The 27,400-nt window shown below is 39.9% G+C and overlaps 1 protein-coding gene across 3 annotated transcripts in view; it reads left to right on the plus strand.

The window, feature by feature from the left end:
* Positions 1-27,400, plus strand: part of Lyrm4 (LYR motif containing 4) — a 153,601-nt gene that overhangs the window by 40,131 nt on the left and 86,070 nt on the right. Inside the window, exon 3 of one of the 3 annotated variants that reach the window (XM_020151424.2) lies at positions 1-27,400. This exon is cut by the window's right edge and continues 3,419 nt beyond it. The exons of the other annotated variants lie outside the window; for them this stretch is intronic. Within the exon in view, the coding sequence (XP_020007013.1) occupies positions 1-6 (6 nt within the window). The 3' untranslated portion in view covers positions 7-27,400. 3 annotated transcript variants of the gene reach the window in all.

The following is a 27,400-nucleotide window of genomic DNA, read 5'->3' on the forward strand; positions in this document are numbered from 1 at the left end:
ACATAGAAAGATGAACTATCATATATTCGAATTCAAGGACAACATAAAAGAAAATACCAGTTTTTCAGAATTTCCAGGAACTAATCCTTCTGGGAAGCTGAGCTTTCATGGTTTCCTAAATGTTGATGCGTTCAGTGTGAGAGAATTCAAGATAATGACTGGTTTTCAATCTATATCTTTGTAAGATGTACCGCATGTGCATATGTGAACATATGTTGGAGTATAAATGTATTCTCCTTTTCCAAGTATTTTTTTCATCAAAATTCAAGATGAGTAGTATGGGTGATGAACCTGAATTAAGTTGCCACATGGAAGGTCTGTCTGGATACAGATGGTAGAAAGCACAACTGCTTGGATGCTGACCCGTTATAGAACCCTGAAAGGTGTTTTGTTTTCATTCTGTACCAAGGATCATGCTTTTCTCACTCATAAAGTATTGGAGCATCTGGGGCAGCATGGTCTCCTAGGTGGTGTGATTCCTCTGCAGAAGGAATTCGAGTGTCACATGCTAAAGTAACCGATTGGTTTTTTCACTCTCTGAGAAAATTGCTCTTTTCACTGCTGTTCTTTACTTTAGCAGCAGTCACACCATAAGCTCCGTTTCAGCTGTTATCTGTTTTTCCTTTCTTATTTGCAGTAAATTTGTTTGTAAAGTGCGGAGATGAATCACTTACCATTTTCAGAGTTCTGCCATATTGCTTTGTGAAGGCCTTCCTTGGTATACTCAGGAGATGAGTGCTTGGCTGACATTTCGTCAGATCTGATCTTTTCTTGACCCTTCTTGCCTGACTTGGAACAGAACTCAAACAGGAAACAACATTAAAAACTGTAGCTTGAATTTTATATCAAGATTAAGGCTGGTTTTATTGCCTACATAATGGAACATTCCCTTCCAGGATATTTCAAATTCTGGTAATCCTCCTTGAATTCTGCATTTATCTAGCAATAAAATAATTGTACCACATTCAGAAAGGCCTATGTAATGATTATTAACTAAAGGCATGAAAATATAATAGGGTAGTCAGAAAAAGTCTGGTCTGCGCATACACATGTACTTTGAGAGTGGCAGATAAATGAGTTGCCACTCTGGAATGGTGGCATTTTGCAGTTGAATTTCAAAGGATACATTAGCAGTAGAACTTAGAAAAGCAAACATCCTGAGTCTGTATTTTACATAAACTCAAAGATTCCATTTTATGTAGAAATTGGCAAGCATTCCCAAACCAGGCTGGTTTTTCTTTGGTATAAAATTGCTCAGAGTATAAAATGCTTAGAAAACAGTGCCTGTAAATAACCACTGCCACAATTTCTTGTGTTATATCTAATTTTCTGTGTCACATCTTGGTTTGAAATGTTATAACTACTCTTCCAAAAAAAGACCAGTGCTGAGGGATGACTCTCTGGTCGAATATTTGCCTGGCCATGCACAAGGCCCTTAGTTCGATTCGCAGCACCATAAATAAATAAATAAATAAACTTAAACACACACACACATACACACACACACACACACACACACACACCAGTCTGGGCACTGAGCTACTATCCCCAGCAAATCCACACTGAAAAACTTAAGAGGAGCATCCTTGGAGCAGGTAGATAATAAGCAAGGTGAGAGTGCCTCCCTAGGACAGCCTTGCAACTGCACCATCCTGACAGGGATGCACCCTGCCTACTTCCAGGGGCAGGGCTTCCTTAATAACCTAGTAGAACAGCATGTTTTCACCACCTCAGAGAGGTCTGGCAAAAGACAGCATGCTCATTCCAGAGTAGAAATACTTAGCCAGCTGCCTCAGTAGCTGGCTGCTTTCTGCTTACCCACTTTCATATCAAGTCTTCCTGATCCAAGTGTACCATCCAGCAGGATGACCCCGCTGTAAGCTGGTGTAAGTTGACCTTAGACCAGAAGCCTAAAATGAGGTTGAGAGTCAGTATTCTTTCACACTGGCCTCTGCCCTGACTGCTGTGGTTGCTATTTCACTTGCCTCCCTGTGTCCCCTGTGTTCTGTTCACACACAGCCAGAGTAATCTTTTTTCAAAGAAAGAATCAGATCAGGTTACCTCCCTACCCAGCCCCCTCCAGGGGCACCATAACACCCTGGCAATAAAACCTGAAGTGTCTCTGAGGTCCTTCAAGGCCCTCAAAGCTCTCGTCTCCCTCACACTGTTTCCATTACCTTCTTGCTGATCCTGGTGCACACCAAGCTCATTCCCTTCAACTTCTTTGCCTCAAGCAGTCCCTTCCCAGACTCCCATGAGTCTTCCCCTTTTCACCAGGCATGCACTCAGATTTCACCTGCTCACAAGGCCTCCCTGACAATACTATCTGAAACAGCCACCCTTCTCTTATTCCTTACAGCACTTATCAGTGCCTAAAATAAAACTACTTATTACCTTATCTATTTTTCTTCCATCCCCATGAGACAGTAGGGGCCATGAGGAGAGGGATCTGACCTGTCATGGTCACCACTAACTGGTGGGCAAGAACATGGGCTCTGGGATAACCCTGCTTTCCCATCAAGTCCCTCTTCCACTGAAGCAGTCTGACTCAAGCTCTGTCCACCAAGGTGCTCACCAATCTCTGCCTCATGGTTTTGTACACAGGAAGCCCACAGCTACTTGCCAGCCACCAAACACACTCATTGTAAAGACAGTGTCCCACATGAAATCCCCCATTCTTCACCCTGCAACTTGCCTTCTGGTTACTCTTCAGAGTGCAGCTTTCTCATTAACTTAGTCATCTCTGGTGCTGAGACCACCTGGGAAGATTTTGCAGTTTTTTAAAAAGTCTCTAAGCAAAAATTGTGTACTTTAGAGGGTTAAAAAAAAATAAGATGCAGGAAAGCTGGATGCGTTATTTAAGACCTCATGGCTGGACATGAGCTCCTGTCTCCTAATTCCTTAGCACAAACTCAAAAGTTCTAGAACATGAGCTCCTGAATCAGTGGAAAAGTGAAGGGCAAATATATTCTAAGTCATCCTGCCATTTTGTTCCCAAGATATTTTAAGGACTTCATCAACCTAGCTCGGCATCTCAGCATCAGACGCCATTCATTTCTCCCATCCATCCTTATATGTACAAGATGTTTAGTCCTTATTGTGGCAACCCTGAGGGATTCTAGATAGCATTTCTTATTAGCCTTCCCTTAGCTCTTAAGGATTACTCTTATTTCAAGAAGTGGCAGGTTGTTTTTCTTTCCTAGTGAGCAAGTCAGCCTCTTGCTCATTCTCCATAATTATGGCCAGACATGCACTTGTTCTTCTCTTGATGTTCTGGGACCAGCTCTCCCCCCTGAAAATTGTAGTCTGGTCAATCTCAAATCTCTTTCCAGCTATACACATCATATCCAACACCAACAGAAGTATCACCTTTTATTAAAGTGGTACTGGGGTTTGAACTCAGGGCCTCACACTTGCTAGGCAGGTATTCTACCATTTGAGTCATGCTTCCAGCCCTTCTTGCTCTGGTTATTTTGGAGATAGGATGGGGTCTTGCTTTTTGCCCAGGCTGACCTGGACCTTGATCCTCCCATTTTAAATTAACTGCCGTAGCTGGGAGACAGGCTTGTACCACCATACCAGGCTTTTTTCATTGAGATAAGGTCTCCCAAACTTTTCTCCAAGGCTGCTCTCAAACCTCAATTCTCCCCATGTCAATCTCCCAAATAGCTAGGATTAAAGGTTTGAGCTACCAGCACCTGGCTCCATTCTTCTAACTTTCAATAACCTACTGTTACTTCTGTACAAAAGGGCTCTAGAAAGACTGACTGACCCTGGCAGCTTTTATGGATTTATTCTCTTTGCCAAAAGCAAGTTCTAGTCTAGCCTTCACTAAACCTAGCTCCCAGTCAGAGAGGTTGGGGAGGCTTTTTGTGTATGGGCCAGGTGGAGATAGACAGAATGGACAGAACCCTGCCTATGTGGGGGTTTGGGCTAATAACTCTCAAAGTAGGCAACAAAGAAGTACCCAGAATAGAATGTTTCTACCTTAGACAAGAAACAAGTTCCTTAGATCTTTCTCATTAGAAGAATAAGAAAGTCATGCAGATTTTGCTTTTGTCTTTGTCCTTTGTTCCATTTTGCTGTCTAAAGGAATTTCCTCTGATTCCTACTAATAAAGGATTAGTTAGAATTGGTATCAGTTAATAGCTCCAATTTATTATAACTCTGTAGTTTGCCATACTCCATTGGTTTTTAAGCCAAAATGCATCTTGTTTTGTAGTTCTGCTTCCGTTGCTATTCCAGGTGACTTCTAAAGATCTATACCATCTCCAGCATCTGGGAACCTTCCTTTCCTGTGTAACTCATGGTGATTTTGTGTTCATCAAGAGAAATTATTTTCCAAGGATTCTGAACTAGAGTTGTAATCTTTGTTGTATATCTCACTTAATCATCACATATCTGTAGGAGAGCAAGAAATAGAGGAAACTGTTAAGAATGGAACACTGAACAGGATGGGATAGGAATACAGAAGTGTAGTGATCACCAAACTAGGTGTCTGTGTTTTGATGAGATTCCCTTGAGCATATGAATTACTATCACAACTTCAGTAATATTCAGCTAAGTCCTAAACAGCAATTCTTCTTGAACTATAGTATAAAAATAATACAGCTATGCAAGATTTACATGTATTTACCATTATATCTTACCACTGGGATCATTAGAGTGAAGTGACCCTTCAGTTCTTCTAAGTTCTCATACAGCAGCAAACATAGATAACAGAAATTGTTTGGAGTGCAGTGGTTGTAAAGAGAGCATATTTCACCGACCTTTTTCATAGTTAATCAGGTGAATTTATGATTGGCAGCCATATTGAGAGGTTCCAGGCCACCATCTTAAGTAGGCTACTGATTTAGCACTAAATTTGCATCTGAATACTATTTGGTTACCCTATCAAAGATAAGAGGTTGCTAAAATAAGCATTTATAGAAGGACTGCATTCAGCAAAACAAGATTTCTCTATAATTCAGGCATTTGGATAAAGAAACACATTGTTACTGTGTGAATTTACAGTAAGAGAGATAAAGTGTTTATGTTCTAATTGTAGATAGTGTCAGGATTGTGGAATGACACTAATCTTGTGTCAACTTCCCCATGCTCAGTGTTTTATAACCCAGTGACTGTTCTTAAGCTAGTGCTTTCTTTAGGCAGCCCAAATAGTGGAAGTATTACAAACCAGTTGTAAGCAATTAGGAGTAGCTAGTATGAACGAAGGGTGTGGCTCAAGTGTTAGAGCACCTGTCTATCAAGCATGAAGCCCTGAGTTCAAAACCCAATAAGGGAGAGAAGAGAAGAGCAGATAGTATGTATATATAGCCATTTAAGATAAAAGGGGTTGATACTATTATATGTAAATAGTCTTATTAATCTGAGACAGTTCATACATGAAGTATTTTCAGTGTTTCTTAGCTTATTAAATATTTTTAGGTCTCTAAAAACAAAATAATTTGCTCAGTTTATTAGTATTTTGGGTGGTGGTAGGTGTGAGTCTGAAACTATTATTTGTTCTTTTTGCTATTTCATGATCATCTTTAAATGACCATTCAACCCCAGTACCATAAAAAAAAAAAATGACCAAGAGAACTATCCACCAATTAATTGTAAGCAGTGATGCCTTCTGTTCCTGCCTGTCACTGCCAGCACACTCAGTGGTGATTAAAACCTGAATAAAAGGGCAATCTTCCCCACAATTCTCATCCAGGGCTTGTTTTTAGGTTTTGTAGGGTAAGAGACAGTGAACCCTCCATGTATACATTCAATTTAAGTACTAATTTGATACCTTGGGGACACTTCTAAGTGTACTTGGCAGTTGTTTGGATGGAATAAAGGGAAGTCAGTGTCTAGGGGCATTAAAAACAAATGAACAGAATTATATGCTATTCACAAAAACCAAAACATGGAAGCACTTTAAGTGTCTGTTGATAGATAAATGGATACATAAAATGTGATCTATACATACAATGGAATATTACTCACCTTTAAAGAGAAAGGAGAAGAAATCATCTTACATTTAGCTAAACATGAATTAACCTTGAGGGCAGTATGCTAAATTAGGTAAGCCAGACATAAAAGGACAAACACTATTTGATTCCACTTATGTGAAGTATCTAAATAATCAAATTCATAGAAATAGAAAGTAGAATGGTTATTTCCAGGGACTAAAGGAAAAAGGGAAGTTGTTCAGTGGGTAGAGATTCAATTTGGGAAGATGAAAAAGTTCTAGAGCTCTCTTTCACAAAAATGTGAATGTATATATATGTGAACTACATACTTGAAAATGATTAAGATGGTAAATTTTATGGTTATATGTTTTCTCAAAATTAAAAAAAATATACCTACTACCACCCCCATAATGAAGTATAGCTTGTTTATTGATTTTTTTTAATTGGAAAAAATAAAATTAAATGCTTTGTATACTTGTGTTTAAGGGTGGGAAGTTTCAAGTCATTTGAAGCTTGAGCTGGTGAATTTATATCTTTTTCAGTTTATTTCATTTATGTTGCTAGCATCTCTGCTGTTAGTTTTCTTTGTTCCTCAGAAGGTAGGTTATGAGGACTGGTGCAAATCTGTGGTCACCAGAAAATGAAATGGTAGTTGTTGACCAGTAATAGGATAACTTAAAGGCAAGAGAAAGATTAAATTACTTTCCCCCAGACCCCTGCTGAATGTTAATGCTGCTTTCTTGTTGGCCTTTTCCTACTCCTTGGCTGGCTTCTCAGCCACATTAAGTGCAATCTACTAGATCCCTCAGCAACACTGTATTTTGCAACTCCACACACACATTTTATTGAGTACCCACTCTGTGCCATCTATTTGTGGAATGATATGATAAACTCTTCGAAGGCAGAATTGGGATGAGGTCCATTATCATTGTGGAAGTTAGTTCTTTCTTATTTTCTTATTCAGGTCTAGCCAGTGAAAAGGACTATTTAGTTTTACAGCTTGTCCTATGTAAGACATTCATATTTTTTTCAGTCTGATAGCTCCTCTGAAACTAAAAGGCCTCTTCATACAAGAATTTTAAGTAATTTCTTTCCTCTCCCTTTTTCTAGAAATTCTAGTAAGACCTCAAGTCTGGGGCAATAGCATTCCCATGGAGGGAGTTCTATTGTTGAAGGGAAGCCTCTCATTTAGTTGGAGATTACCCATTAAATTTGCTTGATTCCTCCAAGATTGATGTGCATAAAACAAGATTCCATTTCCTTTTCAGAAGAAACCTCCTTTACTTCTGCCTCTTTTGTATATTACATAGTTCTCTAGTATATTCTTATGTGCAGAAAAGCTCACAAGGAAGACTGCAGTGATGCCATGTATTAAAAACTGTAGGAGTTTCATTGGGGAATTTCTATTATGGTATCCATCCATCTCCCATTTAGTCACCATAGCCATGGTGACTATGGAATTCCTTGAAGAACTTCTTGTGCTGAGGCCCCTTGGAAGCACATTATCAACTCTGCCATAGAAAGCACATTAGTCTCTTAGGCAAGAATCTGCAGAAGTACTGATCTCAGCTCAAGTAGTCATTACCTCAGGTTCTGGGGTGAGTTGCTTACTTGCCTAACTTACATCCATAAAGAGACAGCTATATTGAGGAGGAGGGGGGTAGTGATAGTGATCGTGGCAGTGACGTGTGTCAGCACATCCTGTACCATTCCATGTACCAAGACTATACTAAGCTCCTGGATACGTCGTCTTGTTTCTCACAACAGGCCTTCTGAGAAACACACTGTTATCCTCCCTTTTAAGTGAGGAAATGGAGATTTGTCATGTTAATAATTTTCCAAGGACACACAATTAGGAGAATGGTGGACCCATATCCATTCCCACATGTGAGCCTGGCTCTAAGGAGACTGTTTCACTGTTAAGTGGCCTTGTGATGACAGAAGGCATTGAAGATGAGAGAAGGCAACAAGATGTGTGTTCCCTTTTTCCTTTGTCTAAGCTCTCATTGAGCATTCTTATTAGAAGGTAGCAATTTACTCTCTGTACGTTCATGAATGCTTGATTTCTAGAGGCTAGTCTCCTTTATCCTAAAAAAAACTCTTTTTGCCTTGAAAACAAAAAGTACAAAAACCACACTCTGGAAACATTAAAGTTCAGCAACCTTATTTAAGAAATGTTTGCTCAGAATCTCCCCACAGATCTGAAGGCGGCAGCTCCAATTGTGCTTTTCTTGACAAGCACCACTGAAGGACCCTTCAGTAGAAACCTTTTGATGCCTTCTCTGCTTGGCTTGTCCTTTCAAGTAATCAAAGTTGATGCCAGTGTTTATGTAGAAGATACTCCTACAGGATGACAAAGGAGCAGTGTCACATTTTTTAGGGAGGGCAACAAAAGGGGTTTATGTTAATTTGTGGTTCTCAGAGATTCTGGGAAGTAATGACCTCCCTCACACCTGCCTGGTGTGCATATGAGGAGATGTGCTCACTTCCTGAGCACTACTGTCTGCAGTTGAATTTTCTTTTCAGATGGGATGGATGTTGCCTGTGTGTGTATGAAAGATAGGGTCCTTGGTGCTGTTGGGAGGATTTCTACAAATCAGACATCTCTTAGTCTAAAAAACTGGCTTGTTTTGTTTTACTTTTTTTTCCCCTTGAGGGATGAGTAAGAGAAGAACAGAATTTTTGAGCAAGATACACCTCATTGAAACACTTATTTGGTAGTTCTCTTTCCTTGGTCGTGATACTTAATCTCTCTAAAAAACATAACCATTCAGATTTTTATTAAAAGCAAAGGACTACCATTGCCATTTTTTTATGGTTCTGGGATTGAACTCTGAGCCTCACATACCAAGGCATGTGCTTTACCACTGAACCACATCCTAAGCCCTACCATTCTTAAGTTAGTATTACTTTTGTACTTGAAATATTTTTGAAATATCAGTGCCAAATGGTGTGTCAGAAATTTTACCTCATCCCTAATCTGGTAATTAAGGCCATTGTTTCATGGATTCATCAATTATGAATATTAAAAGCTCTAAAACTTCTCTAAGATGTTCCATATAATTCATAATATGGATTTGAATCAGTATTTTCAGTATTTTTCTCTTCTCCATTCATATCTCTTTCTCTCCCTCTCCCTTTCTCCCTCCCTTCTCCCCCCACACCCCATTTGAACCACACGCTCAGCTGCATTTTGTCTTCATGCAGCCTAGAAAGTACTTCTCCCCTTCCCCCTGCTTCTCAGCACAGTTGAGCAAAAGTAAGGTCATAAGGATTCCCTTTCGTAGTCTACCACAAATTAGAAGTAACAGCACCAGGAAGACTACAGCCCTCTAGGCCACACTTAGAAAAAGTAAGGAATTAGGCACATTGGTTTCTAAGACCTCTAATAGCCCGTAACAACCTAAGTTGAACAGCAGAGTTGAAATTAGACTTGGGTTTCTTTCAACAGGTTATTCCCTTTCATGAGTAAGTACATTCCAGAGTTGCCTTCACAGATATAGAAGAGCCACAACAGCTCAATACTCAGTTACTGACTGCTGGCCCAGGAACCAGGAGACCAGGGTCCTGTTCCCACCCTACTGGCTGACAGCCAACCCTCACATACCAGCTTCCTCCAGTGGTATGGAAAAGGTTGCTCCATGGATTTCAAAGATTCCTTCATGCCTGATACTTTCTGATTCTGAAGATAAATGATAATGCCTGTTAATCCCAGAGACATCACCCTTGTGAATGGGTGAAGGGTAGGCTGTGCCTCTGGCCACAGCTGTTACTGACTGCTCAGCACTCACAAACAGTACCCATGTTGTGCATGGGGGAGTAACTGGGTTACATAATGCCGGCTTATATAATTTGGCTCTTCACAGTCTGCAGCAGCAGGGCCTAATTGAGAAAAGGCAAGCTTTTTAACACTCAGTGATGGCTGGAAGGTTCTGTGGATCATGGTGACTTCAGGGAGCTGTGAGCTATGAAACAGAAGCTGCCTTCTCCTACAGGTGATAGAGTGGGATAACTCATTTCCTCATGAGCTTGCCCTCCCTGGGCCTCAGCAGGGCTTCTAGAAGGAGTATAGTGGGGGAGAAAGGACAAAAATGAAGTTTGTTCTTGTTTTGAACAGGTTCTATTAGCAAAGCCAAACTTGGTGTTTTAATTTTTTTTTTTTAAATAACTCTTAGCTGGTATTTAGTTTGCAGCTGTCTGTATAGGTGTTCATGTGTTTCATAATATAGTTGTTTTCTTGCAGAAAATGATTTTTGAAACTCAGCCCATTTTTTCTGGCAAGTCAATCAATGACCAGGCTTTTTTTCTCTCCCAGCAGTTGAGGGAGCCATTAGGAAAATGGCTTGCTCCTGTCTGTTTCTGTACTATGTGCAGCCTGTCTCATGACAGTCCTGTTTCATTCGAGCCTCTGCCAGTTGCTTCATAACAGTGAGTCTTTCTTCAGCTGATTGCACGATCCTTGCAGACAGGGTCTTCCATGTCCACTGGCCTAAGCAGCACACAAGGCACATAGTGCACACCTAGTGAGCTCCCTGCCATTGCCAGCTCCCTAGGGAGACATTTAGTGCCATTTTTTACCTGGTTGTCCTCTGGGCCACCAAAGCTCTCAAATGTGTCTTTACCCTATAGCACTTATCACATGATTTTGCAGTGGCATTGCCTATGAGCTTGCAGAGAGACAGGATTGTTTTCTTATTCACTGTGTACTCTTAGTGCCTCATAGATGTAGTAAGTACTCCATTAATGCTTAATAAGAGCAGACTGGCTGGATGGAAAGACACAGAAAGAAGAATGTTCAGCTGGAGCTCAGGGCTGGTTCTAGTCAAAGTTCTACTTGGCCATGTGAACTGAGGCTCAGCCTCTTGATCACAAGTCTTCTGACATGCAGGCACATGAATTTCTGTGGGACTCACTTTCCTGTTTTGTAAAATAGGCATAATTGTCCACACTGTTGAGGGGATATTAGGGAGACTGAATGACAGTGCCTTTGTGAAGCTTGCAACACAGTGCTTGGCCCATGGCAATATTCTGTAAGTGAACACAGTCACAGCTTCATCAGTGCCTCAAGTCATTGTTTCTGCATGTCCTTCAAAACCTAAGTGCAAAGTCAGTCCCAATGGAGACATTCCCAGTTTATTTTCAGACTTCTAAGTGTGCAGGAAGGCAGCCATCACTTGTCTTTCAGATGGTTCTGCTCTGCAGTTGTGGCCACGCCAACCACACTAGAAGCTCTACCAGTCTGTGGGCTCTTGGCATAAGGCACTTGTAATAAAGGTCCAGCTTTCCCAGATGCTTTTCAGTACTTTGGGTAAAGCTGGGAAGACTAAATTACCAGTGACAGTTTCACTATGAAATACTTATCACATGCTGATAAACATGTATTCGCCTGATAGAATCCAGAGGACAAAGCAGAAATTCAATTCACATAATCTTTCTTACTTTAAATGTTCTCATCACATTGTTTTCTGCTGGCAGATGAAGAACAAGCCTTGGGTACACAAGTTCAAGCAAGGATCCATAGATGTGGACAAGTAATAAGAGTTGACCATGTGGCTTCTTAGATTATTAGTGTTGGGCTATGAGTGGAGCTCGGTGGTGCAGCACTTGTCTGAAACACATAAGGTCTGGGTTCCATCCCCAGCATTGAAAAAAAAAGTTCAATAGAATTTTAGTTTGATAGAATTGTCTCCTTGGGAACAGGGACTCTACTGTCTGTCCTCACACTTATCACTGTACCCTACACATTGATCATGCTTAGAACATATTGCCAAGTGAATTGCATGCTAAAGGACTGAATTATCCATACTTAAATTTCATAATAGTAGCTCGTCATTCATTTTATTTATGGGATAACTTATCAGCAAAGTACAAAGTGTTAGACTAATAGCATTTCATCCACACCATAAAATAATTAGAACCATAGCTAATTATAACAGTTCTCTCTTTGGAGGCAGTTAGCAACCATGACATGCGTGCAAACTTATGGCAGTTTGCTGTGGTTTGGATCTTGAATGTCCCCCAAAGGCCTGTGGGGACTTAGTCCCCAGCTTGGTCTTTGGAGATATGGTAGAACCTAAGAAGTGGGGCCAAGTGGAAGTTGCACTGGGGATATACCCTCAAAAAGGATTGTGGGTTCCTATGCCTCTCTTACTCACTTCTTGGCACCCAAGAGTTAAGGATTTTGCTCCACTGTGCACTCCTTCCGTGATTTACTACCTCACCACAGGCCTACAAGTAACAAGTCAACCAACCATGATTGAAATCTCCAAAACTGAGCCGAAATAAACATTTTATGTTTTTAAGTTGATTTTCTCAGGTGTTTGTTACAGTAAGAGAAGCTGGCTAAACCGTAATCTGTTCATATTTTCTTGGGAAATCAGTTAGAAATTAGGAGATTGGGATGGCCAGAGCCATTCTGGAAAATCTTGTTATAACAAGTAATTAGTGGCAAAAGATCTGAATGGAAAAGACAGTTTGCTGAGTCAGACTACATGACCCTTTCAGTGCCCAGATCATCCTTCAGCAGCCTCTTGGATTGGTATACAAAGTTCATATTCCTCTTATTTGTACACAAGGATGTTGGGGTTGTGAAGTCAGCCTGCCTGTGATAGGTGGAGCATCAAAGGCAAGTCCAGAATCCAAGCACTGCATACTGAGCCAGACTTCCCTTGCCTCTCTGGAGCTTCATGGAATACACTGGTGTAAACACAAAGATCTTCAACACTGTGATCTACCCCTACCTGCCAGAGAATCCTTTATGTGAATGCAGACATACCCGAAAATCATATGAAAGATCACAGATGTGATTTTTGGACTAATGTTTTTGCCACAATACTTTGTCTACACAAGTTCATTATAAAAATTCAGATTTATCAGAAAAATGTAATTAGAGGTTGATTGAGAGCCTGTAAAAGTAGATTCTGGTTATGACCATTCAGTGACTTTGGAGGTGGAAGGGGTTAACTTAACTCTTTACTGACCTCCCCCTATGTATCAGTGCTGCAAGCATGGACAGTTTCATGCACACAACCCTCCCTGCAACAGGTCTTCGTTTTATAGGTAAGAAACTGAAGCTCAGGGCAGTTTAGAGCCCCCTCAGAGAGATGAGGCTTCAGGTCTCCATCACCACTGTGTTGCCTCATGGTGCTGAAAATGAAACCTTGGATCTTACACATGCTTTACATGTGCTCTACTGCTAAACTACACCCCCAGCATTTTCAGTTGCATTTTAGCAGGATGAATTTTATAAAAATTAAAATTAGGTAGACTTTATAACCTCAGCTAACTCCTTTCTATTGAGAATTAGCAACTTTTCCAGTCAATGGGTCTCTAAGGAAGGAACCCACAGCCCCGCTTATGAATCCTGACTATCCTTTTCCTATGTCCTAGGTCCTCAGTAGCATTCAGTGAAATAAGGTACAGTCACTCCAGGCCCTCAGAGGGTCACTGCCAGTGATATCAGAAAGATATCAAACAGATTAAGGAGGTAATCCAGGAGGCCAGCCCCAGAGTGGAACAACAGGCTGCAAGAGAATTGTGTCTGACCAATGAAATGACCCACTCAAAGTAAAGAAAAAGAATTTGTGACATGAGCAGGTCAACCCCCAGTTGATGACAGTTGGAGGCTTTAGCATGTTTCCAGGCCAATATCAGGGATCTAAAGTTTTGTCTTGACAGGAAAGAGCATATAGAAAAGAGCCTTCCCCCCCATCCCAGCACTCCCAGAACCCTTTAGGAATGCAGGACCAGGGCTTGCCTGGTTACTTGTCCTCTCCTCAGATCACTTAGCTCCTACACAAGTAGAGTTTTCTACTACGTAAACATGTTAATTTTTTATAATTTGTTTTTTTCTTTTTTTGTTTTGTGATATGGGATTTGAACTCAGGGCTTTTAGTTTGCTAGGAGGTGCTCTATTACTTGAGCCAGGCCTCCAGCCCGACCTAAGCACTTTATAACATTTGAAAAGAAAAGCCATAACCACTCTCCAAATAACCATGATAGATTAACCCCAAGAAAAGAAAAAATACTATTCTTAAGTTTAAATGTGTTTCTCCTATATGTTATAATGCACATAATGTTTAGTTCAACTTTCTCTTTTACACTGTCTTAGTGGGAGGACCAAAAGCTGACTGGCCTTTAATGAGATCTTCAAAGACAAGACTTTTCACCTTATACTGGCAGTTCTCAGCCTTGTCTGTACATTAGAACCATCTGGGATGCTTTTCCAGCTCCTGGTGACTGAGTCACTCTAGACCAATTGGACTTGAAACTCTGGGGGTAAGACTCGGGCATCAGTATTTCTGAAGTTCTCCACGAGACTAGAGTGCAGCCACTGTTGGGAACCAGTAACTCACACAGAGCTGGGAAGAGACCCTGACCAGGGCTACTCAGCCTGTAAGCCCTGCACAAAGAGCCTGCTTTCCAGAAGAGTAGTTTGTGGGCAGGTTATTTTTGATAATATAATGACTGCCCTGATCTCTAGAGCTCTAAACAAACTTTGTTCCAGTGATTATTTTATTCTGTGTATTTTTAGAGATTCAGACTGTTTTAAGTTTTATAAGTTAAACACATAGCAACTGAAAATTCCATATGCTTCCACCCAGTAGGGTAGAGTGCATCCTCCTGATACAATGCTCTTTGGGATTCAGGGTGTGGTTGCATGATAGTATTTTAAACAGTAGAATAACAAGATTTACTGTCAAAAGAACCACAGAGACATGTCCTCAAGAATGGACTCTTCATTTCAAGAAGTTATTTAAAGTTCTTTTGGGAGGTTTTTGGGTTTTTTGGGATTTTTTTCTTAATTAGTACAGCTATGAGTTTGCTGCCCATATAAATTGTAGCTCATTCGTCCTGCACTTCTGGGAGCAGGCTTGTCCACTGTCCTTTGTCTTCTTAGGAAGTATTTTCCCAAATAAAATTCCAAGTGCAGGTGAAATTACTAGGGGAGGCACATACTTTTCTCTCAGGAATATTATGTGGGAGGAAAAGAAGATTGCAATACACCAGTAAAGATATTGATAAAATTTGTTCAAGATTGTTGTTATAAGTGTGCTGTGAACTCTGGTCTATTTTGGAACTATCTACAGGCATCGGCTGCACACCTTATTCTCTTTATCAAGTCTCAGATCACCTAGAGAGTAGCAAGGACACCTGGAAAGCAGAAAAAAGCAATGACTTTTTGGAGGCAACCTTGTGGCAAATGCTAATGCACTGGGTCAAGTGTCATAGCACCCAAAGATATGTCCAGGGCTTAAATTGGAGTGGGTTGACCAGACTAGGGCAGCAAGCTTTTCCAGGGGAATAGTCTGAAAATTTCCAAATACGATTTTTCTCAATTTCAAAACCACTCAGGGTCTGGTATGTTAACAAAAGCTCTGGGATAGTTTCATTCTGGGGATGAAAGAACAGTACCATGTGAATTTCACAAGAGCATATTTTTCACAATTTACTGAACTTTTTTGTGGGGGGAATGGAGTCAGTACTGGGGATTGAACTCAGGGCCTACACTTAGCTAGGCAAGCACTCTCACATTTGAGATGTACTACCAAGCCTGGATTGGTTTTTTGAAATAGATCCTCACTAACTTTTGCCCAGGCTTCCCTCTATCTTCTGTCTTCCTATCTCTCCCAAGTATCTGGAATTACAGGTTTTTACCATCACACCTGGCTGTAGAACAGTTTTTAATAACGATTTTATTGAAATAAAATTCACATGCCATCATCCATTTAAAACACAATTCTGTGTGTTTTAGAATGGTCAAAGAATTATGCATTTATCACAATTAATTTTAGAATGTTTTTATCACTCATCCCCTCCCCCGCCACTCCCACCAAGTCCACGCTCCACTAACCCTAACCAACTATCAGTCTACTTTCTGTCTCTGGATTCTCCTATTCTGGACATTGCATATAAGTGGAATTTATGTTTGTGACCAGCTTCTTTCAACTTAGCACAATGTCTTCAAGATCCATCAGTGTTGCAATGTGCCAGTATTTCATTTCTAGTAAAGGTCAAATAATGTTTTACTGTATGGATATACCACATTTTATTTATCTGTTCATCCATTGATGATCATATGGCTTGTTGCTACTTTTTTGCTCTTATAAATGATGCTGCTGTGAACATTCATGTACAAGTCTCTGTGTGCAATTCTCCATACCTCCTGTTTTGAAACTTCATTTTTGGTCCTTATCCCTCAAAATATTGGCCTCTGGACTAGGAAATGCTCACACTTGGGTGCTTTACCCATTGTCATGACCAAAACTGAATTGTTAACTTCCTTTCCTTTGGGGTTGGGGGAGCAAGACTATAGAGTAAATCCACAACTTTGAACATGCCACTAGAACCCTGCCCCCAGCCCTTCTGTTTTTATTTTGTTTTTTATTTAGAAAGTCTCACTAACTTTGCCTTGACTGGCCTCAAACTCAATATCCTCCTCATTCCACCTCCTGAGTAGCTGGGATTATAAGCATGGATCACTACAACTGGTTTCTCTTCCTTTCTTGAACAAATTTTCCTTCCAAATTCCCAACACCTCCATTTTTCTTAGTAACTCAGGCCCAAGTCCTTTCTCTTTTCTATGCACACAAAATGATCCTTGATTATGTTATTCATGTTAAAATAAATTCAAGACTTTGTATGGGTTCTCCAAAATATAGTGTGCATAGAGTATTAAAGTACATTCTAATGTAATGTCCTAAAAACTGCCCTGTTGAGGTTTTGGGATGGCATATGCTCTTCACTTATGTACTGATATGCCACAGCTCAGGCCTTTGGCCCACTTTGTAGCTAAGTCAATGTGTCATACTCTTTGACTCCTCTTAAATAATTTCCTTGCCTACTTCACGAATCACCAGTGAGCATTCTGCATTTTTTTCTGTAGGCCAATCATTGAGGTTCTGTTAGATATTCCTGTCGACCACCTGCGCATCTGTTTAAATAATCTCACTTTCATGTGAAAGCACTCTTTGTTCCTGGGTAGCATAACATTTCTCTGCACTTATAGTGGCTAGATGTGTATTGATGGGCATTACTCTCTTAACAGCTTGTGTCAGAGCACTGTGGGAGGCTCATCAATCTTGGGCTTTTTTAATTGACATCAATAATACATTTGCATTTATCAATATTTCCTAATTGCCTGGTTATAATAGTGAAACTTCTATAATAAATCAAGCCCACAGATAACTTCAGACATAAGGACTTAAGATTTCTGTCAATATTGTGATGTATTGTAAATTGTTTTTATGAGGATTTTTTTTTTCCTTTGAGAAAGGAGGAACTGCACAGTAAAAGACTGAGAATTGAGTCAGAGTCACCTTATAAAATTAAGCTACAGAGCCAGATCATTCCAGAGGAAATAGAAGAAAGCTATTTCCAAAGCCTGGACAATATGTTCCCATAAAGTCAGCATCACCATTCACATTAATGCAAGTATGTTTCCCCTGAGAGATTTGCTTTGCTGAGCTTCTAAGGAAGGAAACTAGGACAAAGAGCAGTGAGCACTCAGGAAGAAATAACCCATCATTTTCACAGAGGAAACTGAGAAGGCTTGGTGAGCTGAAATGACTTGCCCGAAGTCAAACAGTGACTTTGCAGGGCTCTTTAAAAGGACACCCAATCCTAGAGGAGAGAGACACCCAGGTGTCAGAAAGAATGAATGTGCATCATTTATTAAGCAAATGAAGGCTCTGGGGTGTTTGGCTTGTCTTTATTTTTTCCCTAATCCATGATCTGTGCAAGATCAGACGTTGCATTTTGTAGTCATGTCTCTGTAGTCTTTAACATAGAAGAATTCTCTGCAATTTTTATTAACTTTCATGACACTGACATTCAATTCAAAATGTTCAGTCTTAATTTGTCAGGTTGTTGTCTGATGATGTTCTCTGAGTAAGCACTTGGCAGGAAAGTACCACAGGTAAAATGGCCTTCTTTCCGTTGCATTATATCAAGAGGCCCAGAGTGTCACTAATACCATTATTGGTTCATTCTAGCTTGGGTCATTTGTTAGAGTGGAATCAACCAGATATTTCCACTGTAAATGTCCTGTTACCCTTCGTAACTCATAAATAATGTGTTCCCCCAGCAGCTTTTCATCCAGTGGTTTTCAGACCTATCAGTGTGCATTGACTGAGTCAATTCTCGAATTAATGGTTGCAAAATGGTAATCTTTCTCATTCCCTTATCACCTAGCTAACTTGTACATCCCACAGTGGAGCCCCCCCCCTTTAATAAGAATAAATCCTAAATATAATCAGGCACATTTCTCACTAATCTTATCTCATTTCTCATTTCTCATTCCCAGTTGAACAAACTCATGATCTTACCCCAAGACTCATTGAAAACACTCCGTCATAACCCATTATGAATTCTTAATCTTGGAGTTTTCAGTTTTCCAGAATCACACATGGCTCCATTAATTCCACACATTGTTTGGTATGAGGACTCCCCTCCTGTCACTTCTGTCCCAGTTTCCTTTGCTGGCCCTCTTCTTCTCTCCCTGTAAGAACTAGGCATGGCCCATGCTTCCTTCATTGGCCCTTTTCTTTTCCCTAAGGTCACGCCCACCACCGTGACACATCTGCCTCCTGCACAGACAGCTCTCTAGTCTGTCTCTAGTCTTGACATGTAGCCTGAGTGTGGTAGTTCAGAACACAGATATGGAAACCAGACAAACCTGGTTAAAGTCTCAATTCTACTACTAAGCAGCTGCATGACCCTGAGGAAGCCACTTACTATCACCTTCCCTGTGGGTCAGTCTCTCCTCTTGAACTGTGGAGTTCTCATGGGCAGAGATTAGATTATGTTGGGCTAGCTTTTACCCTGTCCTACATTATTTTGGGCTAGCTTTTACCCTGTTAGGTGCCTGCTTTGTGTCAGGTATTGTACTGTGCACTTTATATTGCCCATCTCTGATAAGGTAAGTGTGTATTTGTCTTCCCTTTTCATTTCAATACAAGCAACTTGAACCCAAAGCCCATTGCTTCCCAATATTTTTCAGTTGTCTCTAGAAGCTATCACGAAGACAACCTGTTTCTTGGGTAATTTTTCTTTGCAACCATTAGGTTGTCTGTCCTTAGCCCTGAACACAGCTTCCTTAATTCACTTGATAACTTGTTCATTCATTAAACCAAGATTTATCTTTGTGCCAGACTTTCATCTAAGTCTGTGATGGAACACAGACTCGGCCCTCAAGGAACTTAGGAGATGATTGTAATAAAATAGCATATGTACAGGAGCACGGAAACACTCTGGGCAGGGAAGAAGGAATATCCATAAGCATAGGCTCAGATAGTACTTTGCCAGCTAAAGTTAGGGTCATAAGTGACAAAAAGCAGAGCCTGTGAGATCAGCGTCCTTTGCTGTGAGCAAGAGCCAGGGACCTTGCACATCCTTGGTTGATCCTGCTCTGAGGGAGCTGTGTTTAGGATTTAATTGGAGGTGTGACGTGAGCATTTGTTCCACTGCTCCCTGTTTTTCTATACTGATATCTGCAGGATTCCTGTTCATTGCCACCTTCTAGAGGTGCCTTGAGATTAAGGACTGCTAGCACCAGACCCTAAACAGTGCCTGATTTGCAGTAGGCACTCAGCAAGGGTTTGCTGTATGAATTAGTGGGCATCACCTTGTCCTCAACTCAAAACCATGAACTCCAGCTATTTATATTCTATACACTTACTTTCTTTAGAGAACAAGATCCATTTTCTGAATGGTAATAAGTTTGATCTGTATAAAATATAAGCAAATCCTTTTTTTTAATATGCTTTTAACAGCATTTCCATAGAGCAAAATCAAACCTTATGGACTCATGCCTGTTGCAGTAGGTCCCATCTGAACCCTAGCTCATTTAATATCTTTTACCTTCCAAAGCGGGAAAAGAAAAATACAACTTTTTCTTTTAAGGGAACAGCTCTTTTGAAGAAGGAAGGGAATTGTGAAATTCCATGCTATACACCATTTATACCTTGCTTTTGATTTCAGGGTGTATTTATTTTAATACCTAGCACCTACAATGAAGACATTTCAAGACCATTATTTTTAAGGATATATGTAAAGGGGTGTCACTCAGTGGTAGAGCACTTTCCTGACATGTTCAAAGCCCTGGGTTCATCCCCAGCACCACAAAAAAGGAAGAAGTATATATGAAAAATCACCTGTCTTCATTGAAAGCAAGTCTGAAGTTAAAAAAAAAAATAGGTTACCCTTAGTCCTTTACATAAAAGCTTTGAGGCACAAGGGAAAAATACAACTCTAGTTCTTTTTGGTGTTTGAGACAGGGTCTCTTGTTCCCTTCCTCCTTTCCTCCCTCCCTCCCACCGTCCCTACTTCCTTCTTTCTCTCCTTCCCTTCCTACCCCCTCCCCCATATGTGTATTTGTATGTACTCAAGCTGACCTCTAACTCACAATTCTCCTCCCTCAGCCTCCTAAGCGCTAGGGTTACAGGTATGCACCAAGACAGCCAAGTGTTTCTTGTTTTTTTCTTTTTGAATTGACAGATTCAAATTGTGTACACTTAGTTTACAACATGATATTTTTATATAAGTGTATGTTGTAAAATGATTTAATTAATCCAGTTACTATCACCACACACCCTTTTTTTTTTTTTTTGTGGCTTTAAAAACATTTGAGAGCTGAAGCTGTGGCTCAAGTGGTAGAGTGCCTATCTAGCAAGCATGAAGCCCTGAGTTCAAGCTCCAGTGTGGCCAAGAAAAACCTAATAAAGACAAAATGAACCAAAGGAAGCAAATTGTCTTAATAAAACACAAAGACTTTGTTTAAAAAAAAAGCAGAACATTTGAGATCTACTCTCTGAGCAGTTTTCAAGTGTACAGTACTACATTATTGTTAACAATAGTCACCATCTTGTACAATAGATTTTTTTACACTTCTTATTCTTAACGATTAAGATCTGGAGTTTCTTACTCAATTGTCATGCTCATCTTTCCCCATTGTATTTCTAGCCCCACAGCCAAAAGATGAGAAATGACCAACAGTATGCCAACATCGGGTTCCATGGATCTGAGTGGGGAGGAGTGTGGGAGTAGAGAAATAAGTTGGATGTGAAACTCCATATGGGAAATTGGGTACAGGCACAGCAGAATTACTCAATAGTAAGTTTATTCTACAAAAATTTTTTTACCAGCTTGGGTCTTAGAATTACTGAATTGGTGTGTGGTCCCTTTTGAAAGAAGAATCTTTTTTCACTGAATAGTTGTATGAATACAATAATTAATACCTATCACGTACTGTGTTACCAGATACTAGATAACCTGTTTTCGCTAAGGTAAAAAATAAAAATTCATTCCTAAGGTGCAGAATTGCGTGCTTAAATATTTACGATTGTGTCCCAACAACAGGAGAGTGCCCTACAGAAGTAGAGGGCATATCATAGGAAAGGGAAAAAATCACAGTGCAGCACATCTGATTTTCTTTCTTTCCTGCAACCACTGGCCCACAAGCTCTGACTTAACCAGCTAGAGACCCAATTCCTGAGTGCCTTTCTAAATAAATTCTCATGGGCTACAGGTCAATTTCTGTAAGCTTCTCTACACACAGAAAAAACCCCGGGGATGGTAGAAAGGAATCAGAAAGGAATAAAATCCTTTAGTAATTAAATAGTATGTGCTCCAAATATTCTCATTTAAAATCTAAGATTTATCTTTTCATTATAATTTCTATCATTGTTTGTGGTAAATGGTAAATCATTAAAAATAAAAAAGCATGTTTACAGGTTAAAACTTTTTACAATAAAAATCTCTCTGCAACATAAAATTTTCTACACCGTCAAATTATAGCCTTCTTGAAATTCAATGCATTTTATCTAGAGAGTATAGAACATCTGCTGATACCAAGCAAAATGAGAGTTGACTGATAATTTAATGGTATGCACAGACACAATGGTTATTCTGTTCTCTATCCTGATTATAAGATGACCTGAGCAGTTTTCTTGAAAAGGAGAGCTACCTTTTTAAAATACACATGTTCAAGCTCATCCTAATCAGCTAGCCTCTTCTATTTAAAGCCATGGTCCTAAACCCTATTGAGACAAAAAAAAGATACATGCACGATGTACATCTAACATCTTGATGTTAGATGGTTTTTAATATCTAGAGGGCTAATGGCCATGGATAAGTTTGTTCTCAATTTAATGATCAGTTTATTAATCTTACATATCCAATAAATGAAACTTTAAAATGGATCTTTGGTAAACATTTAAGCATTGATTAAAAGCAAATTTATGTTTCCTTAACCAATTTAAAAAGCAGTTGCTAATCTAATAAAGCTGCTGCTTTTAAATGCTTCAAACACCTTAAAGAATAGCTAAAACAATACAGAAATAGTTGTTACAAAACCAGTTACCACATTTACACTTAAATCTATTCTAAATGTTAACACATTTGGTTTGATTTTAGTCTTCATTATTTCTACAGGATGTCAAAAAGTTTCAGAAGTGTCTCATTAATTAATACCTGTCTGGATTTAATAATCCATAGTAACAGAACCTGAAGGCAGTTCTGCCTGATTGCAAACATAGCACTGGTCAACAATCTGAGCTGCCTCCCTAGAGGCCAAGATGACTTGTTACATCAGTATAACTTTGTGTGTGTGTGTGTGTGTGTGTGTGTGTGTGTGTGTGTGTGTGTGTGTGTGTGAGAGAGAGAGAGAGAGAGAGAGAGACTTTGTTCAGTGAATGCTGCTAACAGCAGTACGGAACAAAAGAGATCCATATGAAGGAAGAGAAAGTTCTGGAGACAGGTTGAGTCAGATGCCAGCAATGTACTGGTGCATCCCAGGCAATTAAAAATGCCAGCTGTCAGCTTAGAGGCTACTCAGTCATTTGAAGAGAGGTAAAAGTGGGCTCTGTTGCCTAGAAGGAATGAGCAAAGAGGCCAAGAAGAACAGCAAGGAGAAGAGAGGCAAAGCATGGTGTTTGGCCATGTCCACTGCTTACAGGTAACTCAGTACAGAGGTGTGTGAAGGGGGTAGTCAGGAGAACATTTGTAACAGTCACCTGTCAGAGATGTAGGGAGTGGTAAGGATGCAGAGGTACCAAGTGGAAAAGAGCAGTTTGGTATAGGAGAACAGGAAAGGACAGAGCAAGTGTCTGAGGATGTATGATATTTGTTGCCTACGTTAAGTGGAAAAAACTAATGCAGAAATGATCAGTGAAGTTATGATAATGAATAGAAAATAATTCACAGGACATAGAGCATGGTCTTAAAGCTACCTGGGGGAAGTAAGATTTCCTAAATGACTGCCAGGGAAGGAGGAGGGGAGAGAACAGATAAAAAGACATACAGAAAAAATCTGAGGCAAAGAAGTTGAAGATGCTCATACTTTCTTTCTCTTACATTGTCATTCAGTTTTCACCCTAGTTTATGAAATTATGTGAACTTGTAATTATTAGATGTAACAGTATTTTCTTTAATGCTTTTGTTTTTCTTGGCATGAGAATTCATCTCTCTCTTTTTTTTTTTTTTTTGAGAATTCATTGTAAATGGTCCTAATCCTTTCAAAAAATGTAAGAGAAAACTGTAGAACATCTGGGTTGTGGAAGTGAAATGTGATGCATTAGAGCAGTGAAAGGGGTTTGTAGTAATGGATATTTGAGAAATTGGGTGGAGGGATAGCTGTGCAGCAGGGATAATGCAGTTAAAGTTCAATCACAGGCTTCAGTAGCAAGAACCATCAGTGCTGTTTTGCAGTGTTCCACAGCAGGCTGGAAAAGAGAGAGAGAGGTTGGTGCCATCTTCCCCAAACAGGGAGCAGCAAAGATAAGACAGCAGTAGGAGTAAGATACACCCTCGAGAGTGTCACAGCAGTGATAGGTCACTAAGGCCAAGCTGGCAGAGGCCATTGGGACCATTGAATAAAAGTCATTGAAGAGGAAGAACAAGGCCAGCAATGACAGTCTGAGAAAAGCAGGATAGGAGATTGAGTCACAGTTGGGCTTGGACATTTTCTAAATGACAATGAGATCCAAGCCACAACTTTCATAAGGGACATTAGGGAGGCGAGCAAATCCAATTTGAGCATGCTAGGTGCTGGGTCTAAGCCAGGTGTTGGAAAGATCATTAACACAGTTGCTGAAGAGCCTAAAACTGCAAGCAGAGAATGTGTGAACAGGAACACTGAGCTGTGTACTGAAGGGAATTACTTCAGAAAAATCCAGAAGTTCAGTAGAAGCAACTAGGATTGCTAGCTCCTTAGATTTCATTCATAACTAACTCCCATGAGATGCTAACATAGTTTAGTCCACTAAACAGATCTGCTTATGTAGCTGAGTCATAATTTGTGGTTCTATGTTGAGACTTACCTTATTTTTTTCCACCTAATAAAAACTGGTGTGTGGCTGAAAATAAAGGAAATGAATTAACCTGTATGTCTGGCATAATAAGGCTTCATCTGCAATAGTTGTATCTCCTGTGATTAAGCACAGTAAGAAATTATTGGTAAGCAGAGCCATAGCCTAAGATGTATTATAAGTATGAGGGAGCACAATATTATAAAACCAACTTAGGCTACTTCTCAAGACATTATACATAGGATTCCTATATAATCCAGCAGCTCCACTTCAAGTTATATACCTATAAGAATTGAAAATAGGGTCATGAGCCGATATTTTTATTCCTATGTGCATAGCAAGATGTTTTATATAGTCAAATGGTAGAGAAATTCTAGCATATCCTACAATGTGAATGAACTGTGAGGACATTCTGCCATGTAAAATAAGCCAGTCACAAAAGGACAACTACTGTACTGTTTCTAATTATATGAGGTACCTAGAATCATCAAATTCACAAAGACAAAGAAATAGAATGGTGTTGTCAGGGGCTACAGGTAGAAGGGAATGATGAGTTGGTTTTTAATGAAGACAGAGCTTCAGTTTTGGTTGATGAAATTGTTCTGGAGATGGATGGTGGTGATAGTAGCAGAGTAATGTGAATATATTTAGTGTCACTGAACTTATGCCTAATAACAATTTAAGCAGTAAATTTTGTTTTTTATATTTTATCACAATAAAGATAAAACCAACTTAGTCCTGACTCTAAATTATTAGAGTCAGCATTTACTATCAGGTGAAAGAAAATCAGTGAAAGCATGATTTGTATATCATTTTCTAATCTTACAAGATCATGTACCCATGCACAGACACATGTGTGTACGTGTGCAAATTTGTGCTTTATTTAGTTTTGGAACAGCAAGCTTAAACTTCCAACAAAACTTCCTTTAAAAGAATTCACTTTCTTTTACCCCTTTGTATCAGAGAGGTATACCAAAAGGACCTCTTTCATCCTACCCATTTTATTCATTTCTCCTCCTTCTCTCTGGTTCTGTAAAGGTCATGTATATAAAAAAATCTTTCAAAACTATAGCGCTCTCTTAACCATGAGGTGACCTAGCAAATTGTGGTTGCATGTTTTCCAGCCTCCTCTTTAATGGCTGTGCCACTGAGGCCTAACAACATCCAAACACAACCAAGCAATTTTGGGACTAAGGCACTGCCCTGTCCATTTTCCTACTCAGCAGAACAATTTGAAGAGGAAATTTCCAATACTACTGTAGAGATTAGGCTCTTGAATGTCCTCCAGAAGCCCATGTGGTAGAGGCTTGGCCCCAGCTTGATACTATTGGGAGATGTTAGAAACTTCAGGAGGTAGGGCCAAGAGAGAGATCTTCTGATCACTGGGGGCATGCCTTAAAGAGGATAGTGGAACACTACTCTTCTTCCTCTTATTTTTTCTCTTCTCAGCTGCCATAAGGTGAGTGGTTTTGTTCCACCATACACTCCCTCCATGATACAGCTTTATAGGCCGAAGCAAATATGGACTAAAAACCTCTAAAATCATTAGCCAAAATAAACCATTTCTTTTTGTAACTTGAAAGCTGAGAGTAACACAATTAGCTCCAACAGTTTTTTCCTCTTTTTCTACTCTGTCATAGACTTCCCTTTGGTCTGGGTCAGAAACATATCCAAAGGGAGCAAACCTCTGAGACCTCTGTCTGTCTCCTCAGCAACATTGTAATATAGGCCAGCCTCAGAAATAGGACCGCAGTATGACCTGCTGCAGAAAGAACACAGCTTCCCTCCCTATGTTGTCTTCATAACTTTGCCACAGACTCAGTACTGTTTGGAGAACAGCATTTTCCTCCTGGGGCTATAAAATATGTAGTAAACTGACTGATACAGGTCTCCTTTCTGTTGCCAAATTACCTGATTCCCCAACCTGTCCTGGGCTCTCTTTTCATTCCCTCTGAAACCTGTCTGCTCCTCTGTTGGAGTTTTGGGCATGATGCCTAGATAGCAATAAGTGTTCCGAGGTGGGGAAGTGAGGGGGGTACACTTGATGGGAACAGGTTTTATAAATTTCAGTTAAATGCTCACTTTGCTGAAGTGTTACTCGGGTAAGCCATGACTGATAAACCAGGATCCTAGGTATCTGTGGGGATTGCCAGCAGATCTCATAAAATCTTTAGTTGGCTTCTTGTTGGGGTATGTTCTAAGTGTTTGAAAGTGTATGATAAACTATCATATACCATGTTCATGTGAACAGTTGTCTTGTCTAGAACATTGTCTTGTCCTGTGTGTGTAGAAAGTCCTAAGTAAGCATGCGTGAGTACCTCTGGGTTTTCACTGTAATTACAGGAGCATCATCAACAGAAGCCTCTAAGGCAGAACAGAAAAATACAAGTGTTTATTAGGTAGCATTAGGTAGGTAAATCCATGAAAAGTAAACCAGTGAGAAGGTGACTCTGGTAGGAAGATTTGATATAGACTTGGCTGAGCATGTATAAGAATGTCTGTAGCAGTCCCTGTGCTTTTAGATACTTAGAGTGGGTTATTCAGTAGTTAGCTATCTTTATGGTGGTTAAAAATGTTTTGTTTCTGTGTTAGTCAGCATTCCATTACTATGAAAAATTACCTGATATAATCATCTTAAAATGAGAAAAGGGTTTATTTTAGCTCATGGTTTCAGAGGTTTCAGTCCATGGTCACTGAGCCCTATTGCTTTGAGCCTGTGGTAGACCAGTACCTCATGGAAGCAGGTCAACTCATGTCAGCCAAAAACTAGAGAAAGTCAGTGTACCTATATCCCCTTCAAGGGCACACTTCCAGTGACCTGACTTCCTCACACTAGGCCCCACCTCCTGAAGATCCCTCCACTCCCAAAAACACTAGGACCAAGCCTTCAACACATAGGCCTTTAGGGAACATTCTCGATCCAAACTATCACAGTTCCCATGACAGTTAAGAAGTAGAGACAGGCTACTGGTCAAGTGGTCCTTAAAGTTCACTTTCAGAATCATTTGTATTAGATACAGAATGTGACTTACTATGGTTTACGCAGTATTGATTCTTTGGTCCCTGCCATTCACAGGAACTACATAAAATCAACCCTCATATTTTTGTATATAATCTTTTTTAAAAAATAAAAAACTTTTGAAATTATAAAAC

The sequence above is a fragment of the Castor canadensis genome, chromosome 8, assembly GCF_047511655.1.
Source record: "Castor canadensis chromosome 8, mCasCan1.hap1v2, whole genome shotgun sequence".
Taxonomy (NCBI): domain Eukaryota; kingdom Metazoa; phylum Chordata; class Mammalia; order Rodentia; family Castoridae; genus Castor; species Castor canadensis.